This window comes from Gadus morhua, chromosome 8 (assembly GCF_902167405.1).
Source record: "Gadus morhua chromosome 8, gadMor3.0, whole genome shotgun sequence".
NCBI classification, from domain to species: domain Eukaryota; kingdom Metazoa; phylum Chordata; class Actinopteri; order Gadiformes; family Gadidae; genus Gadus; species Gadus morhua.
This window is the reverse complement of record NC_044055.1, coordinates 8,485,796-8,505,651: the sequence shown is the minus strand read 5'-3', so window position 1 is coordinate 8,505,651 and position 19,856 is coordinate 8,485,796. Positions and strand designations below refer to the sequence as shown.

Genomic DNA, 19,856 nt, shown 5'->3' with positions numbered 1-19,856 from the left:
AGGCCATGTTCTTACAATATTGAGAAAGTATTCTAAGGACTAGGATGGCCGAGTGGTTAAGGTGTTGGACTTAAGATCCAATGGACGATAGTCATGTCGGTTCGAACCCCACTCCTGGTATACAATTACTTTTTATCTTTGTGTTAAGATGTCAGACTGGACAAATTCTAAATTGACAGAGGTCCAACAGAACAACCTTCTCGCCCATCACCAGTCTGGATGGAAGGCAGATCACTCAACAGAGACAATCATTCATGCACCTTTTCCTGACACAACTATGCAGATGATACACTAATAAATTTGTCTACCATGATGTAAAAAAGGCTAAATGTGTACCTTGATGAATATCAGCTTAATTCATACCAGGATGGCAGAGTGGTTAAGGCGTTGGACTTAAGATCCATTGGACGATAGTCCTCGTGGGTTCGAAACCACTCCTGGTAGACTTTAACCATTGACTCTGGTTGAACAATCCGAGTTACATCCTGATTATACCATATCTTGGGTCGATTTCCTTATCTCTGTAGAACAAGTCATGAGGTTCTGGCATCTCCAACATGCAGATGACACACAACTATATTTCAAGCTTTGAAACTAAGGTGGAAAACAACACTCAATCAATATCGAGAAATCTTTGGTGTCTGCGGTCAATACTGCTTGGAACCTGGGAGTGAGCTTAGATGACCAGCTGTTCTTCACAGCCACCATTACTGTGGCTCGGACGGCGAGGAACCTTGGGTCGACCCTGGATGACCAGCGGTCCTCCACTGCCGAAACTTCTGTGACTACCCAATCCTGCACAATGATGCTCCACAAAATCAGGAGGATACAACTGTTCCTCACCCAGGAGGCCATGTTCTTCTTGGCATATTGAGACAACATCTTAATCAAAGGACCTGGATGGCCGAGTGGTTAAGGCGTTGGACTTAAGATCCAATGGACGATAGTCCTCGTGGGTTCGAACCCCACTCCTGGTATACAATTTCATTTTATCTTTGTGTTAAGATGTCAGACTGGACAATTTCTAAATTGACATAGGTCCAACAGAACAACCTTCTCGCCCATCACCAGTCTTGGATGGAAGGCAGATCACTCAACAGAGACAATCATTCATACACCCTTTTCCTGACACAGCTATGCAGATGATACACAAATAAATGTGCCAACCATGATGTAAAAAAGGCTAATCGTGTACCTTGATGGCCTACAGATTAATCAATACCAGGATGGCCGAGTGGTTAAGGCGTTGGACTTTAGATCCAATGGACGATAGTCCTCGTGGGTTCTGAACCCCACTCCTGGTAGACTTGAACAGTTGACACTGGTTGAACAATATGTAGTTACATCCTGCTTATACCAGTTCTTGGGTTGATATCCTTATCTCTGTACAACAAGTCATTAGGTTCTGGCATCTCCAACATGCAGATGACACACAATATATTATATTATATACTATATTTCAAGCTTTGAAACTAAGGTGGTAAACAACACTCAATCAATATTGAGAAATCTTTGGTGTCCGCGGCTAATACGGAGAACCTGGGAGTGAGCTTAGATGACCAGCTGTTCTTCACAGCCACCATTTCTGCGGCTCGGACGGCGAGGAACCTGGGGTCGACCCTGGATGACCAGCTGTACTCCACTGCCAAAACCTCTGTGACTACCCACTCCTGCACAATGATGCTCCACAAAATCAGGAGGATACAACCGTTCCTCACCCAGAAGGCCATGTTCTTCTTTAAATATTGAGACAACATACCAAACAAAAGACCAGGATGGCCGAGTGGTTAAGGCGTTGGACTTAAGATCCAATGGACTATAGTCCTCGTGGGTTCGAACCCCACTCCTGGTATACATATACCTATTATCTTTGTGTTAAGATGTCAGACTGGACAATTTCTAAATTGACATAGGTCTAACAGAACAACCTTCTCGCCCATCACCAGTCTGAATGGAAGGTAGAGGCTCTTATAATCTCACGTCTAGATGACAGTAATTCCCTTATGTCTTGTCTGCATGTTTGTGCCGTTCGACCTCTGCAGCTCATCTGGAATGCAGCTGCACTGTCTACTGGTGGCTGCTGAAATCAGATTCAAGTCCCGTCAACTTGCCAACGATGATATGAATAATACCAAACGTGTCCCTTGATGGCTGTACTACTGTGTCAAAACCAGGGAGGGTGAGTGGTTAAGGCGTTAGTCGTAAGTTCCGATGGACAGCTGTCTTCGTGGGTTCGAAGCACACTCCTGGTAGTCAATTATGTTTGTGTTGCAACTCGTACTGAACAATATTATGTAGGTTGACATCCACAATACAGGTCTGACTGCATTTATAAGGTAACCTTGAAGTAAACTGCATCTGAACCATATAGTCTCACTAAAACTCCCACGGTTCTGACGATCATTCACAGAGATATTCCTACCACAGCTATGAGGATGACACCCAACTCTGTGTTTTTCAAGGTTGAAGACCAAGGTGTAAATCAACCATTGATGAGCTCTCCATCAATATTGAGAACACTGTGGTGTCTGCGGCTTGGATGGCGAGGAACCTGGGAGTGACCCTGGATGACCAGCTGTCCTTCACTGCCAAAACCTCTGTGACTACCCACTCCTGCACAATGATGCTCCACAAAATCAGGAGGACCTCACCCAGAAGGCCATGCAGGTCTTGGTCCAGGCTCTTATAATCTCACTTCTAGACTTATTATGCTTCAACTATTTCTTCTTTGAATATTGAGACAATTGGTCTATCAAACCACCAGGATGGCCGAGTGGTTAAGGCGTTGGACTTAAGATCCAATGGACGGCAGTCCTCGTGGGTTCGAACCCCACTCCTGGTAGTATTTCATATTCCAATTTAAATGTTGCTCCGGGAAGAGTAACTCAGTGAAGCATGCGTCTCATTGGGTTAAAACCCTAAAACAAATGCAAATAAAAAACAAACAAATCAACTTTGAAAACAATTAAATTGGGTGGTGTTGCAACTCCAACAGCATTATATAGAACAATATCTTACAGATTCATGCTGTCTATTTATCATCGAACTCATTAATATCAGAAGTCCATAATCAGGAGGGCGAATTATGAGATATCAGCAAGGAGTTTATCAGTAGGGTATTAATCCAGCATCAACCCAATTTAAGTGGTTCAGTTGAAAATCATGATAATACCTAAGGATGTCTCAAAGTTATGCTTTGTGTGGTTAAGGCGTTGGACTTAAGATCCAATGGACAAGTGTCCTTGTGCGTTCAAACCCAACCCCTGGTAGACTTTTACCTCCATATCTTCGTGCCAGACCGGACAGTTTCTTAATTTACATAGGTCCATCAGAACAACCCTCTCCCTCGCTTTTCCTAACACATCTATGACATAAACTAAGTAGCCTACCATAATGTGAATATTCCTTATATTTCCCTTGATGAGATTAGTTTGTACCACCAGGATGGCCGAGTGGTTAAGGCGTTGGACTTAAGATCCAATGGACATTTGTCCTCGTGGGTTCGAACCCCACTCCTGGTAAACTTATAACTTCATATATTTGTATTTAAACTATATATATGTTGGTTCAAATTGCTGTAATACTGAGTTTGTAAATGACATATGGGATCAAGTTGTCTTAACCATGTATTCTTACTGCTGGTTCCCTATGGCTTCTGTTCGGGGGTCCATCCCTTCTCACTATACACCAAGTCACTAGGTTCTGGCATTCATTCCCACAGCTATGTCGACACACAACTCTGTATTTTTCAATGTTTGTAACCTAGGTGGCAGTGCAAATCAACCATTGACAAACCCTCCATCAATATTGAGAACAATGTGGTGTCTGCAGCTGGGGCGGCTAGAAACCTGGGAGGGAGCCTGGATGACCCTTCACTGCCAACATCTCTGTGACTACCCACTCCTGCGAGTGATGCTTCACAAAACAGGAGGATACAACTGTTCCTCACCCAGAAAACCAAGCAAGTCTGCAGCTCATCCCCAATGCAGCAACCTGGCTAGGTCTTCAACCTACCCAAGCTCTCCAACACTCCTCCGTACCTTGCTCTGTCTACCTGTGGCTTCTCAAATACAATTCAAGTCACGAGATGGTGCCTACCATGATGTGAAAAATCTAAATGTGTCCCTTGATGGCTGTCACTACCAGGATGGCCGAGTGGCGTTGGACTAAAGATCAAATGGACATCGGACCTTGTGGGTTCAAACCCCACTCCTGGTAGTGGTTGTCTGTACAATTATATTGAATAGTTGAGTTTCCGGATAATACGATGTGCCATAAATGCATCACTGCTCAAAATGGATACGCATATAATCAAGACCAATCCAATTGACCACTTAACACTGGTTGATTTCCTAACAATATTCTCACAATACCAATCACTTACAATAAGACATGTTTAGTTAATGAAAATAAATGACTGAGTTAAGAAAGATGAACTTTGTTCACGGAGGGGCTATTCACAAACGAGGACTTACCTTTGTATCCGAGCACGGCCACCGCTATGGTGAGCAGGGCACACAGCACGTAGAGCAGGGCTATAGCTGCTCTCAACGCCCAGTGATTCTTACACTTGGTGCACTCTGTACCCTCTTGGATTCCTGCAAGACAAGAAGATAGCTTTGGGTCAGAAATAAGAAACACAAAGGCAGGCAGGCGCAAGCATTTATTCCACAGGATGACGACACTGAGATGTAAAGGGGACAACCAGGATGTATGGGGAATTCACATACTTTGTGGCTGAACTCTGACCATGATTGAAAAAGAGAAGGCTGTGGTTGAGTGTCAATCGAAAACATTTACTCTTGTGAAAAAGGGGAAACAGGAGACTTTGTAGGAAACCAAAGATGAGACTTTGTATGAAACCTAAGATGTTTTGATCCAGCTACATTTTGGTACAGCACATATTTTGGCCATACGGCAGCAAGAGAAACAAAGAAACCGAAACAACAACGAGGAAAAGGAGTACCAAAATTGCAACACTCACAGTCATTCTCATGTTGTTATTTAACATTAACCTCAGTTGATGCATTACTAAACGCAGTATGATGTATAACTAAACATTGTGGTTGCTAAAAGATAAAGTCAGGGGGTTTGTTGGAACTTGGTGAAAGCTGACCTAGTGCCCTTTGGCTACCCCATTGGGGAGGACATAATAAGTGTACAAATCCCTGAATTATAAAACTCTGAAAGCATTCTTCATAGACCACACAGGAAGCTGATGATTGCAATTTTGCAGTCTGCTTTTAAGGGTTAAAAAACACTTATCCAAATGGTCAGAAATGGTCTTGAAATGTTGGCAACACAGTAATCATTCTCTAGAATTTCCTCAGATTTGGGTGTCAAAGGCCGTGGAAAAAAAGAACACAGCCATGGGTACGGCTGATGAAATGATTAAGAGAAACCTTTCTTCCATATGTGTGCACACAGAGAGTACTTCTCTGTAAGACTCTGTAAACAATTACAATTAAAAAGAACATTTGCAAAGTCTGCAAAAGCTGCAAACAGACAGCCAGAAATGTATTTGCTGTTTGTCCAACGTAGATAAACATCTCTATACACTGCTACTTAATGCAGATATGTCTGATCCACTATACATGCGTACTGAATATATAACCTTTAGCCACATTTTTTTCTGTATATATCTGTGAATATTATAACAATGTTTCACTCTTGGTTGAGGTTTGTTAGAGTTTATTTTCAGAAGCAAACAGGCTGTTGATGTGCTTGATAATTTCCTGAGAGAAACAGCCCTGCTGCATTACACTAGCAGACAGAATACAGTCTAGGACTCAACTGACTTATCTTTAAAAGGCTGTAGCAAACAATAGGAATTGGCTCGGATTCACAAAAGGGTCTTGGGAACTGACATATTCATCACATCAGTTTTTTTCCTTCGAACACTTAAAAAAAGATTTTAAGAATGGAATAAAACTTCTTCTTAAGAAAATAGTTCCAAGAAATTCTTAAGAAAATGAAAGGCTCTAAGGAAAATATATCGCAACCTTCAAATTTCTTCTTGGGAAACTCAAATCTGGCCCCTGGTTGGCTGGCTGTAGCAAGCTGATTTTGTTCAGCTATCCGGCCTCAAGGTAGTGTTGTTGTCCTGCCGGGGCTGCATCTGCCAGCCACAGGCATCTTGGCTCCATCCCTCCATGTCAAGGGGTGGGCTGGACCATTGTGGGAGAGGATTGCCCTCTTGGCCTTGGACCCACACATCTGTGAAAACACTGTGGCCTGAGCAGCACAGCGGGGCCCAGACGAGGCCCTCCTGCTAGACATGGAAGTGTGTGCTGAAGGCTCAGGCCTGAGTGTGAGCCCAGGTGGGGGTATAAGACGGTGAGGGACCCCCGTGGCCCCGCCTGGCAGGCCGTCCTGAGGAGGACCAGCGTGTAAACAAGGCGAGCTCCGAGCACTTCAAGGCAATTTAAAGTCAACAGCGTAAGTGGGAGAACACTTTTGACTGAGGAAAGCATTAGTCTTAGTTAACAGATGGGGGTGGGGGGGGCTGGAGCTTTGAAGAAACACAACAACCAACTCACTGCTTGGACCTTTCAACCTTCTCAGCACAACACATCTTCGGACAACTTGAACCCATGCACAGAAAAGCAGAGGCAGCGATCACCCGAGGAACGTATTTCAACTGTTCCTTTGCGCCGTGTGAAAGGTAGCGCATAACTAAAGATGATTAAGCACCTGCACATCTGCTAAAACTTGAACACACCATTTTATTCTAACTTGAGCAACAACCTCCGACATCCACAAGTAGTCAGCCGGGGCTACAGAATGGCATAATTTTCAACATGCCATACATGTTGAAGATCCCCAAGCACTCTCCACCTCATCGCTCGCGGTCTTTGCGTCGTCATGCGTTGAGTAAATTAAGACGAGGGGGGAATGCTTGTCCCCGCGTGTGCGTAAAGAGCACCCCAGTGTGAGCATACACTTCCGACACGTATATGGTGTACCATTAAACAAACCCAAAACACACCGCTGCTCGACTGAGCTCTGCGGTGATGATGAAGGACTGGGGGGTGATACGACGCAGGGGGGGGGGTGCTGTTGGTGGGCGGGGGGGCTGAGCTAGTCCTGGCCCTGAGCCTGTAAAACAAGACCAGGGGGGTCCCAATCAAGGGGCTGGGATACTCACGGATTAGCGCAAACTCAAACCTTATTAGAGGTTTGCAGGTATGTTGGGCGGCTGTTCTTTGGATTTCATTTCACAGTTAACAGTTTGTACAGGCTTTGTGCTTAAAGAAATGACAGCCACACCTAGACCAAATAATGGTGTGAATTATTTCCAGAGTAGAAAAATAAAGTTCAACACTGATACTGAATAAGCACTCATATGTTAAGGCCACACTTCCAAAGTCTACATAGGATTCGAGAGAGCTCACTTTGGTGCATGTCACAGCTGTATTTCAGTTTGGCTTGGTGAGTGAGTCAAAGCATAAATTCCTCCTCACGGTTTTCTCTCCGTTTCCCTCCCTCGCTCTGTGTACCTGCAGCGGGACTTGCGGCCATGCTTAGTCTCACAGCGAGTCGGGTGGCAGTGGAAATTTCCAAAGCAACACAAAGAGAGTCTGTGCACACCGGGGACTTCTGTGTGCGAGTGAGGAAAACCATTGCATGGACTGTTAATGCTACAGTATATACAGTAAAAGTAACAAGGATACCACAGTAGTAACCCTGACATCAAGCTCGGCCTTGTGTGAAAACGCACGGGATGCAACGCTAAGAAAGGAGCGTTGTTCGATGTCCCTTTTTTTATTCTTGAGTTTTATTCTTACCAAAGATGACTCAATGGTTTGAGCAAACACTACACTAGACTCTGGCACCTTTGGCTCTTTATTTCCTAGTCTAGCCTTCTGGTGGAAACATATTTAGTTCCACACACCAAAAGAATTACACCCGCACACCGGTGAAGCAACACACGTTTTCAGAATAATATGCATGATGAGAGACCCAGCATGAAATTAAACGTCACTATAGAAACAGTTTTATAACAAATATTGAAAAGTAACAACCGAATCGAAAGTAATCAATCAAATATTTACCACAGCCAATTAGAGGGGTTGGTTGTATGAGGAGCTCTATACAACCTATATAATAAGATTGTGCTTTCATTTTGGATGAAAAAATCCCCCAAAAAAAAATCTCAACCCCTCCACTCCATTAATAACGAAGCTCCCAGTTACTTTAACTACACCGTTTTATGACACAACTCGAGCGCACAGGTTGACAACAAGATTGAGGCCGCCCCACTGAGAAGGCCATACTGCTCGGCTAAAAAAAGAAAAGAAGGATAGCAAAGGGAAAGAAAGAAACAGTTTCCCCTGAGGTCATCATGAAGTCCTCCTAATAAGTACCCTGGAATAAACAGTTTCAACCGGAATGTTAACTAGCAAACACTCTTCAACAGGGGGGTAGGTGGGGTGTACTCACGCCTGAGACAAATTACCAAGCCACTATTAGGCTCCTCCGTTTGCTGAGCAAGCCCGGCATACCAGAGCCTCTATCTCCACTGCTCTTCTCTTTTTTTCTCTCCATCTCTCTGAAACAGGTTTATGACACTTCAAATTGGCCCTGGGCCCTCTGGCTGCATCTGTTTCTTGTTAGGCTGGAGCCCGAATGAAAGGACGCATGAGAAGAACGCTGGATGCACATGGCCGTTCGTGCCATGGTGTTCAAAAGGCAAATAGGATGGCGATGTCGAGAATGGCCATTAGCAGCAGTATAATACCATGGGCGTCTTTGTGGGACGCTTCCTCTCCATAGTGTCCGTAAAAAAGTGAGTTGTGGTCAAATAAGTGGATGCATTAATGCTGAGGTAAGGGAAAAATAACATGCAACGCAAATATGAGGACTGCTATATAGGCACCGTACTTGGGAAGTATTGCCCGACTCTTCAAGGGCAGATCTCTTCAGCTTTCTGTCATCTCTTTGTATTCAACAACGTTAATTAGACGGAAGGAAGAGTTTACATCTTCTACAAGGGCTATGCATCTCTAGAAATAGCAATGGATCGTGCATGTTTTATGCAACATTGCAATTGTCGTACACATGTTGCATTTGCATCATGAAAAACCTGTTTTCAACACTTGTTTTTTGTATATTTAACTGTATTTTAAATTGTATTCAATACACGTTTTGTGGATATGATGTTTGCTCATGTATGTTTGTTGATATGTGATGGCAACAATGTTCAATAACTACATGTACATATCTTACAGCAAACCAGTTGTCTTTTGCTGCTATACAATGAACAATTGGGACAAAGTTCCCTCGAGGGCCAAGGTCTTTCTCTTTTCAGAAACAGTTATAACTTTTGATTTGTTTTCAAATGACATTCCCAAGTGAAGTGAACTGGACATTGTGCTGGGATTTCACAAATATTCATTCATATTTTTAGACAATCAGCGATGGCTACGCGTGCCATGAAGTGTGCCTTTCTTTGATTGGGGATGAGTCAGCCTCATCAGCCTTTCCGGCTAGTGCTGTTCCAACGTTGCACACATCTGCATTCCAAATGTGTTTGTTTTCACAATGGCGTACACCTGCTTGTTCCGCCTGCTGCCAACTTTATAAGTGAAAACGGAGACACAAGGTCTTAAGACTAGTTCACGAGAGGATACGAATTGTGAATCAAAAGACCTTTGCGAATTCAACAACAACGTGGTTCGGATTGTGCTTTTACACCTTGACGACACAAATGAAAAAACGGATCTAGGACAATGGATTGGACATTATGTTCTAGTGGTTGTTGAAGCCTTGTGGCACACTTTCTATTGACTGTTTCAACCGGAGGTGACGTGATCTGAGAAGGGATCAACACAGAGGGTTGAAAATAGGCAGAAAGTAAAAAATGGACGTCTATTATAGAAATCCCTCCGATCCAACGCGTGTCGGGATGGTTGGCGCCGTTCCCGGTCCCTGCATGTGTGTTCGCTTAGGTTGGGGGACAGGATGTGACAAACAGCTCAATAATCCTGCGATGAAGAGGGAAAGCACGCAAAGTGTGCCGTGTAAACAAAGCAAAAGCCACTGTAATGGGGAAGGTATTGGTTGCACTATCAAAACAGCCTTTTTTTTGTCCCAGTCAGCAGGTTCCGTTCTGGGGCTGACATGCAGACTCACTTTGAGTGGGTCTCGCAAAAAAAACCTGCTGAGGGTTTGTGAGGTTTCCGCGTTGAATAGTTTTGATGCACTCCTGCTGCCTCAGGTTATAGAAGAAACAAGCCAAAGCGAGCAAATATAAAAAGATAGAAAAGCATGATTGTAGATGAAGGTAGTAAAACAACGACAGCGGCTCCACCGCGATTTGGCAGGCAGAAGGCGGTCTTTACTGGCGCTTCATTTTCTTTCTGTTTTTTGATTGAGATTTGTTTTTCCCAGGACCGACTTGGCTGTAAAATGTGCAACTCAAGTAGTACCAGCATGTGCATTATTAAGGAGGTATTTTTCCCTTTAATAAACAAGTCACATGACTCTCTCCGTCTCTCATGCACACGCACACATGTACAGCCAATATGTTGTAAAATAAATTACACTTGAGTAAGCTGTATAATCAAAACACGATGATCGCCATGATCAAGTGTAATGCTCTGTGATGACAATACAGTTAAACTAAAAGCTGTATGAATTTTGTTTTTGCTTTAACTAAGCTTTTAAGTCCTTCAGTCTGAGAATGCATCAGTGATGAAATTCAGCCAAAGCTGCCTGACCCTCTTAACCTCAGAATCCCTTCAACACCATAAACAAGTTGAATTGTTCACAACATAAAGTACTCGTTATCTCACTTTGGTTTGGCACTGCCAACCTCTTACCCCAATTTATACCCCAGGTATCTCCCCCTCGAAAGGCTCCCATGCACTCAATGCCTTCAACAAGTTTTATAGGGCTTCATAACGTACCAGCATGACCCCGTGAACCCTCCTACTCGCGTTACACCCAAGGTATGTTACAATGAGGTCATTTCAAGTAAAACACAAAACCCCGCAAAACTCCAGCCAGAAGTGGGGTACGGAAAGCCGAGGGGCTTGTTCTGCTGATACGTACAGAGCTGGAAGATCTGAGGAAGGACTTAGTGAAAGTTCACCACGGCCTTACACACCTTCGTCATCTTCGTCACACACAGCCGTTGTCTTGCCATTCCTCCTGAAATAAAACAAACAAGTAGACGTAGTACTCAACCCTCGACCCAACTTCCACCACAACAGCATGAACCACGTCAACACACAAAGAGCTGTGGTACCGCGTCGCTTTCTGATATCTTAATCAAACGAGCATGGAGACCCCGAACCACAGCGAAGACCAAGAACCGCAGCACAAGTGTTGACGTCTCTGCAGAGGTACGTAGTCTCTTTACACATGTCTTCCTTTGCTCCAAGCACCATCTGTTCTGCTTGGTTTTAGTGTGGTCTGGCCTTCTGGGTGGCAGTCAAGATCTTCCCTGAAGCAACAACATCCCCACCGCCATGCTCCTTCACAAATTACTGGAACTGCTGATGTGAGATCTCGCAAGAATCATGGTTTACTGGACGATATGTCCCTGCGCGTTATCGAGCTGCTTTCAGCCGAGCAGAGCCAATGAAATCCAGTCTGTGTGGAGCTGGATGCCATGACAACTACCTGCTCAAAAATCCCCATTTGGATGGAGACTTTAAGATAGGCCGATAGACGTTGGAAGAGTATTAGCCTAAAGTCAAACTTCTATTGCTTTATTAAAACGAGAATTATCTCCACAGAAATATGTTGACTGAAACCATTCTTTGCTAAATCCTATGGAACTGGTTCAAGTGGTGATAGAGAGCTCCCTTTCCAGCAGATGGGAATGCGCAAACAAATGGCCAGACATGCACTCTACGGTCACTTGAAGTGCAAAGTCAATGGAAAAAAAGATCATTGTGGCCAACAACTTTTGCTAGACTTTGTCTTATGCAGCCCTTTTCACTATATCCCCTCAAATGTTAATAGGGGGACATAAGCAAAGATAATATCAGATCAAACTCCGGTTGGAAGCTAGTATAATCACAGCCAAAGATGCATCTAGCCGGAGCTGAAATGAAGGGGAGGAAGCATGCAACAAAGTCAAAAAGACATCGCTCTCTTTTGCCTACTTCTGTCTCCTTTCCAAGGAGAGAAAACACAGACGTTGACTTTGGACGTCCCCCGACCCAAAAGACTTGAGCTTCAAAGCTGAAGCACAAGCAGCATGGCCTCATCAAGTTTGTCCTATAATAGGAATTTTGAAAATGGAAAATTCACAGTCACACAGTGTCTACACTGTGCATTGTCTACTAGCGGTGCAGTCGGTCTCTTGCTGTCCTTGCGGATGAACGTAGGCGGCCATTATGGTCACGGGCCAACAGGTCTCTTAAGACGCCACACGATGTCGGTTTGGTGTCGGCTGGGAGATGGCGAAACTCACACAGTCATAACAAACTCCTGATTGACAGGGGGGCTGATTCAAGCCGCAAAGCGGTCTGTCTTTCAGAGCCGCATCCAGCTGCAGCTTCACACAGGGAACAGGGACACAACCGCTTTTTCTTTTTTCCATATAGATAATGTTGTCTAATGCAACTTGAAAAGCGCATTAGCAAGAAAAACAACAACATCTGTTTTGAACACTTATACATTAATAACGTTGAACAAGTCAAAACACTGCTAGGCACCAAGAAAACCTCTTAAACATATCTCAGCTTAACCTGTCTCTCACCGCGTTTGCACTTTGACCGCTATCGCCGACATTATGTCAAAGGGTTAAATAAAGATTAGCCCTTAAAAAGAGCAGGGGTTCATTATGATGACCTGTGCCTGACCTTTCATGACCCCTAGTCAGGGCCATCCCCCTAACCTCATTCAGCAAGAACCCTCGCAGTGGGCCTCATGTTAGCCCCCCCAACACCACCAATGGGTCTCGTGATTTGTGTTCTCATCCAGGCCTGTCTTCCTGTCCGTGGTCAAGTCTGGAAGTTAAGTGTTGTTCCATTATTGTTTCATAAAACTGCTACCAACCTCCACAACCCCCGCAAACATAAATTAAAACCACTTGCTGCTTTGCCCACAATAACCGGCCCAAGAATGTTGAAGCACCTTGGCTGAAAGTAACGCTGTCGCTAAACGTTTTCCCAATGCATCCGGGGAACACGTGAATAAGAAGAAGAGGGAGGGGATGATATGTAAGCCAAGGGTAAAAGCTCTCAGGCCAATGAAGTAATGGAATGAATACACTCAGAGATGTACCCCTCACATTTCTAAACATCTATGATCGACGTACGACGGCCCCCCCTCCTACTCACCCCCAACCGGGCCCCACCACTTACTATAAGGCTCAGTCGGAGACCAGCTCACTGGAGAGAGATGTATTATACAACTCTGGCGTCATGGCGCAGATAGCTTATGTAACTGGTTAAGGGCCCTTGAGTGACTGGTCATTTTAGAAATGGGTTGAAACAGCACATGCAGGACATGATGACCGTTTTACCTTACATGCAGAGTACATGTACTTCTCCCCTCTCCCCCATTCCCCACACACCCGCCCATCCACCCAGAACACACACACATACACAGACTAATTTGAGATTATATTTTTAGGGCTATTTCTCAAATTTTTAGAAGAGTGCCCACCACACATCCCAAAATAGCGTCTCCTTTGGTTCTGCTGAAGCAGCATTGATTCCCACAAGGAACCCAAGACCCACCCAGCCCGGCCTTCCCCTAAAGTAAAATCACAATTGCTGCACCTAACCCTGAGTCTCACAATACAATACAAGTTGCCTTAGGTTCTTTATCACTGTCTCTCACTCTGTTCATCTATCTTTGTTTCTATGGAGTAGGTCCTAAGAGCAGCACGTCTTTGCATGGGTAAATGTTCTTCATCAGCCACAGAGAAGCGGGACAGCAACCTTCCAGGTCTGGCCGTTTTCTCTGCGGTATAATAGATGTCCTATGACCTCCAGATCTTTGAACCCTAAAGTCTCCAGCCTCATCTATCTGTGCCTTCTCTTCCAACTCTACGGGGGGAAGTTAGCAGGCCATTCACCACTCTGTTGACACTAGGCAATGGCGCATATCCCAACTTCGCCGACGGGATGGAACCGTGGCCTCAAACGATGGCTCAGATGATAGGGGCCCACTGCTACTGCTACTTCGAGTGACAGAGGAGAAACTTCGAAGAACATCTGACCTAAATGAATCTCATTTTGTACCTCTACAACCATTGAAAGGTGCTGCATTCTCTCAAAGAAGAAACCTTGTTTTGTACATCTAGAACCATTTGTACATCTAGAACCATGTATTTTTTTTACCTCAAAGAGACAACCTTGATTTGCACATCTAGAACCATTTAAAGGTCCGGTATTCTCTCAAAGAAAAAAACGTGTTTTGTACGCATAGAACCCTTGAAAGGTGCTCTATTCTCTACATGGAGAAACCTTGTTTTGTACCTCTAGAACCGTTTAAAGGTGCTCTATTCTCTACAAGAAGAAACCTTGTTAAGTCCATACCTTTCACCAAATGAAATGGATCTGATTGGTCCTCAATACCATCTGACATTTAAAGCATTTCTGACTTGTTGAGGAGCCTGGTGTCAGCAGTAAAGACACAGTCACAGTGCATGCCCACCACCACTATGAGAAAATCCTCAGGCCAGTTTCCGCCTACCTCCTCCCCCACCTTCTCCACTCTGTTCTGTTCTAACCCCAAACGCCCTGGCAAAGCCACCCAGTTGGCGACAGAGGAGGAATGTGGCTCCACTGAACAGCTCCCAGTTCGAGATGTGAGGCTGCCCATCGTTACCACTTACCCCAGAGCAGGTTACAGAGGTGTTGGCCCTGCCTGTAAAGGGTTTAACACATGTGTAAAGTGATCCTGGCCACGCTCAACATGAAGCAGCCAAGCTGTCGCACTTACTGATATGACTGCTGTGCGCAATCATGGGATGAGAACTCAACACTTCTGGAAACCTCAGCGAACACCACCGTGAGAGCCAACTCCCCCCCCCTCTCTGTTGTAACATAAGCCGCCCTTTTGGGACACATATATATATGTATGTTTAGAAAGTGGACACTAAAGCACGACTACAAGGAAGCTATGCATGTGGGTTGGTATGCTTTTCTTAACCCAAGCATAACAAAGAGAAAAAAATGGAGAATATTCAACTACTCGTTGGGGAATTTTACAGAAAACGACCTTTGCTGAAAGCTCTGTTCTGACGTTTGGTTTTAGGAGGTTGAATGCTAATGGTCAGCGTACAATAATAAGAGGAGGTTGATATGCGCTGGATGTTGCTCCGCTGGTCAGGAACACCCAGGAAGCTGCGGCGTTCCTCTCTCTGCCTCCGCTCCACCGGCGTTTTATTACCGCGGAATAACATGGGAAGCAGCGTCCAATATAAATAGTCCTAAAGAGGTTTTCGTGGAAGCGAGGACGACTTGTAAGGTGTTTATCAGTGCATGAGAGTCCAAGGGAAAGGTCCGTCAAAAATGTAGAATAATCATGCACTATTAGAAGGGTACTTTTGGAATGTGCTTATCAGCAGAGAAAGCCACTTTGTCTGACCCCCTAAACATGCAGCCCAGCACTCACCAAACCTCTTGTAGCCAAAGGAATGGACCTCCTCGTCATCAGCAAAGTCGTCTACGGGAAGGGAAAAAACACAAAGACAGTTCAGAAACGTCAAGAAACGCGATGAGTGTGGCGATTTCAAATAAGTGAATTCAATAGACCACCTTAAAATTGCTGAATAATAACAATAACAGCAATCATTTACAAAGAGTGCAGTCCTGACCATAAATCGCTTGGGAATGTCATCTTATCAACTCGACGGTAAGAAGGTCGATATAGGTCATTGCAGTCAACACCATCTTGTGTGCAACCATAAAACCCCAGAACACAAAATCCAAGGTCTATGTCCCTCTCTGGCTGTCCCTTTCGCCCCATCTCCTGTTCCTTTGAACGTCTCTCTCTCTGGGGTTCCCTTTCCCACCAGTCCTTTCATGTGGCCAGCGTACTCGTGGGAAATTTACGCCCGGGAACATTGTCGTCGTCAGTCCTGGCCAGTACAAATAAAGAAACGCCATATGCCCCCGGAGAAAAAAGTGTGAGACAGACCAAGAGATGTAGAGTGATGAGAGAGAAAACCCGCCTCATTACAGGAAAAATTTGGATATGTGCCCTACGCATATACACACCCAAAGGGAGACAAAAACCTAAAGGAGGGAACTAGATGACTTTGTCACACATGTAATTGCCAAGGCAGTTGGTAGTAAAGAGTTTTTGGCTCAGGCAGCTGGTTATCTCATTGGCCCCTCTTGTTGCCTTTGTTGACAATGAATCACAGTGAAATGTATTGAAGCCAAATTATTTCCTATTTCTCAAGGATGCTATAAGCCTTTGACTCGAGGCTGTTAACTCAATTCCGCATAAACATTGTATTATACGACGTCGCAACATCAATGATACACTGAGCACTCTCGGAACAGGTCCAGCTATTTGGGGGGGGGGAAATCGAGGTCACCGTGTTGAGTTGTGCCATCGTAGTTGTGCGACCACTGTTTGCCATCGCAAACAGTATCTTAACGAAGGCCTGGGAGACACAAATAAATGGATGAGAACAGAGTTTGAGTTGAATCCCACAATGGGTTCTGAGGACATCTTGCGGCCTGATCGAAGACCAGAACCGTGAGGCACTAGGTGCTGGGCGGGACCAGCAGAGGTGAAGATGGCTACAGGCACCTATAGCAAACACATCCCACTGGGAATGATCCAAGAAGATGCCGTACACGCTGTGTAACCTCGGCAGGGACCTCGTTCCCAGACCCTCTCACCCAACAACAGAGCACCTGGAGCGGGATGCTTCGAGGTGTGTGTATTGACAGAAGAGAAGGCGGGACATCCGGGCGTGCGTGCGTGATATCGGTTTCAGTCACGTGGGTTTAGCAGCCAGAGGCGAGAGAGAGGTACGGATTTGTGATAGAGGGCTATCCATTTCCGTTACATATTTTGGATACTTAAAGTTTCCCCTATTTATTCTCCTTGTCTTTGTTGTTCTTCCAGTCATGTCCTTATTCTTCTCGCTCCATGGACCGTTATCTGACACATCTTATATGCTTAGATTTACATTTACGCATTTGTTGTTTCCACTGTCCATGACTATAGGAGAAAATCATTGTTTGTCTATTCTTGTCTATTTTCCGTTTCGGAAAACATCTTGAAGTTTCCCATGACAGGCCCAACACAACCTTTTAATTATAGTAACTACACACAGTGAGGTCCTGGGTTTTGATGATGTTTATCAAATGTGGTTGGTATTCTAAGCGGGTGACCTGTGCTTACATTTCCAGTCTGCTTGGCTTTGCCTTAATACCCATCGCTGTTCCTCCTCAGAACCAGACATTTTCTAATATCCTTCCTTTAAGTACATAAAGTCATGGAGCACTTGACCCACTTCTATGGTTGGAGGAACACGAGTACTTTTCTTGCACAAACAGTAAGATTATCTATCGAGTCGAACTTGACAACAACAAAAATGGCTGGGTGGCCCTCCTATCCTACAATCAAGGGGAGTACTGAATGAATGATGATGTCAAGTCTGCCAATCCTCCTCCATTCCGATTGATTGTTTTGTTGGAAAACAAAAATAACTTAAATTAATAGCTGCTCTATAACAATACACTAATAAGAGATATTAGAGAGAAAAAACATATTTCTCTCTAATGCCGAGTAGTGAAGTATTCATTTGCAACTTTTAGAGAGAAATCCTTCCAATGCAATCTTCAAATCATAGTCAGTCTATCAATATTTCCCCAGAAAGCTGATCTATTCAGGACTTAATAAACTCTGCACTGGAAGCTCATTTGTTCTGGTATGACCACGCCGCTGGCAGTAAACAGACCCACAGGAAGCAATTACTTTAAAACCCTCCATCTCCAAAAGACCCAAGCCCCCAATGACACACACCCAAGAGCAAACGAACATGTGATCCACATTGGCAGTGAGGACACCTTGTTTTCCCCCCCTCGACGCAGACCCTCAGACTACAGACTATTTGTGACCAGTAACATCTGGCTTTGAGACACGCGAAGAATGCAGTTCCGTGTCTAAAAACAGCCCTGTCTCCTTTCTTAATACCTAACGCTGTTCCAATCAATGAAAAGTCAGGAGTCGTTTGGTTGCAAAATAGTAGATGGGCGATCTCTGTACAGCTGTTGAGAGTTTGTTCAAGATCATCTGTTTACCTGAGAAACATTCACACGGCTTACAAAATAACGTCTGTTTGGCGTGCATTCGTGCAGCTGCAACAAACTTTCCTTCGTTGCTCAGATCAACATGTGGTGGACTTATTGTCCTGACTCAGAGTCATAGATGGAGGTTTTTGAGGTTTCAAAATAAACATATATTGTTTCAACCTTCAGCTAACCCAACGGATCACAGTCGGTTTTAGCGTGAGGTGAATCAGAGGACAAAGAAGACTGTGGAAGGCAGTTACAAGGGCCCTAGAAGATGAACACACACACAAACAAAACCCCTGACATGAGTGGTTCCAGCCTGTGCTGTACATCAGAAAACAACAGCACATATATTTAAACTGCTGGATGTGAGGAGGAAGCTGTGCATATTTCTCTCGCCATCACGAATTCTGAGCAGTAGGAAAAAGGGTTATTATTGTCAAGCGCTAGTTTAGAAGCCTTCCCAGAACCACAAAAGTGTTTATTATTTTTGATGTATTATTGAATTAGATAAGCCTAAAATCCACAGAAATAGGCAATATCTTTATTTGCAGAATATTTCCCTTTTAAAACAGACTTATTCAGTTATTTTCCATGGTTAGTAATTGCACTTTCTGACACTATTTTCCCTGACATTAGATTCAAATAACCTCAGTTACAGCCCTGTAATAAAAAGTTCCAATCATGGACCGTTGAGTTTGTCTCTCCAATAGCACTACTTGTGATTTTACAACAGTTTTATTTATAGTTTTTAAAAACATTTTGTCGTTGTCTGTGCTATATTTGAAACAATCCCGTCGTTTAATTCTAAAGATACACGTTTAGTCGGGGTTTGAAGTGCTGCCGCGGCCAGATGCAAAACAAACCCCAGAGCCAGTCCCCTGCAGGAGCGCTTGATGGGGTCCAGATGTGGCAGGGGAGTTGTAGCCTACACATTCCTTGTGTTCGGCCGGAGAATGCTCCATAGTAGCACATAAGTGCAAGAAAATAAAACGAAGAATACACACCAATCATAAGTTATTCCTCACTAGTTTGCCGTTTGAACTCAACACATGATAGGTCGGGTACAAAACGTTTTTGAATGACCTACCTTTCATTGTGCTTCACAGAAGGTCGAGGACTTGATGTCTGGAGTTACATCCACTGCACTGCAATGTGCTTTTCGTTTAGCACATAGTTGTAACGCCTCTGGTTCTGTTGATAACCCTTTTATCCGCAGGGATGGAGGTTTCCGATAGCTTGCAAAGGTTTCAGCACTACCTCCGCAGCTTTTGTGTTGCAGAAGTTTCTGCCGCAACAGGTAGCCACAAGGTTGCACTTTTGAAGCCGGGGGAGGACTTAGAATAATGTTCAAAGTTAAAATGATTGGTTAGGAAATTTGAGATTGCAAATAAAAGGTGTGCCCCTTTTCTCCAAGCAAAATGTCTTGCAAAGTGCTGATGTCAGGGTTTGTCTGCAACAGTGGTACCAGCAGTTGTAACCAGAGCCCATTCCATAGACCCCGTCCTCACCAATAGAAGGGGGGGGGGGGGAGTCTCGCGCCCGTATGGCTGGCCGAGAACACGTGCTCTGTACATCGGTGTGTGTGTGTGTGTGTGTGTGCGTGTGTGCGTGTGTGTGTGTGTCCGT

The 19,856-nt window shown here is 44.4% G+C and overlaps 1 protein-coding gene and 5 non-coding genes across 6 annotated transcripts in view; 5 read left to right on the top strand and 1 right to left on the bottom strand.

Annotated features, from left to right (window-relative positions):
* The window catches only part of colec12 (collectin sub-family member 12), a 27,076-nt gene extending 7,348 nt beyond the window's left edge, over positions 1–19,728 (bottom strand). Inside the window, exons 1-3 of the mRNA XM_030364766.1 lie at positions 19,318–19,728; positions 15,586–15,636; positions 4,476–4,598 (exon numbers count right to left, since the gene is read on the bottom strand). Of these exons, the coding sequence (XP_030220626.1) occupies positions 4,476–4,598; positions 15,586–15,636; positions 19,318–19,324 (181 nt within the window). The 5' untranslated portion in view covers positions 19,325–19,728. The remainder of the gene's footprint in view (positions 1–4,475; positions 4,599–15,585; positions 15,637–19,317) is intronic.
* trnal-uaa (transfer RNA leucine (anticodon UAA)) lies at positions 39–120 on the top strand. Its single transcript has one exon. It is a non-coding gene; the product is annotated as a tRNA-Leu (tRNA).
* Positions 895–977, top strand: trnal-uaa (transfer RNA leucine (anticodon UAA)). Its single transcript has one exon. It is a non-coding gene; the product is annotated as a tRNA-Leu (tRNA).
* On the top strand, positions 1,770–1,852 carry trnal-uaa (transfer RNA leucine (anticodon UAA)). The gene has a single exon. It is a non-coding gene; the product is annotated as a tRNA-Leu (tRNA).
* trnal-uaa (transfer RNA leucine (anticodon UAA)) lies at positions 2,760–2,842 on the top strand. The gene has a single exon. It is a non-coding gene; the product is annotated as a tRNA-Leu (tRNA).
* Positions 3,439–3,521, top strand: trnal-uaa (transfer RNA leucine (anticodon UAA)). The gene has a single exon. It is a non-coding gene; the product is annotated as a tRNA-Leu (tRNA).
* Positions 19,729–19,856: the final 128 nt, after the last annotated feature.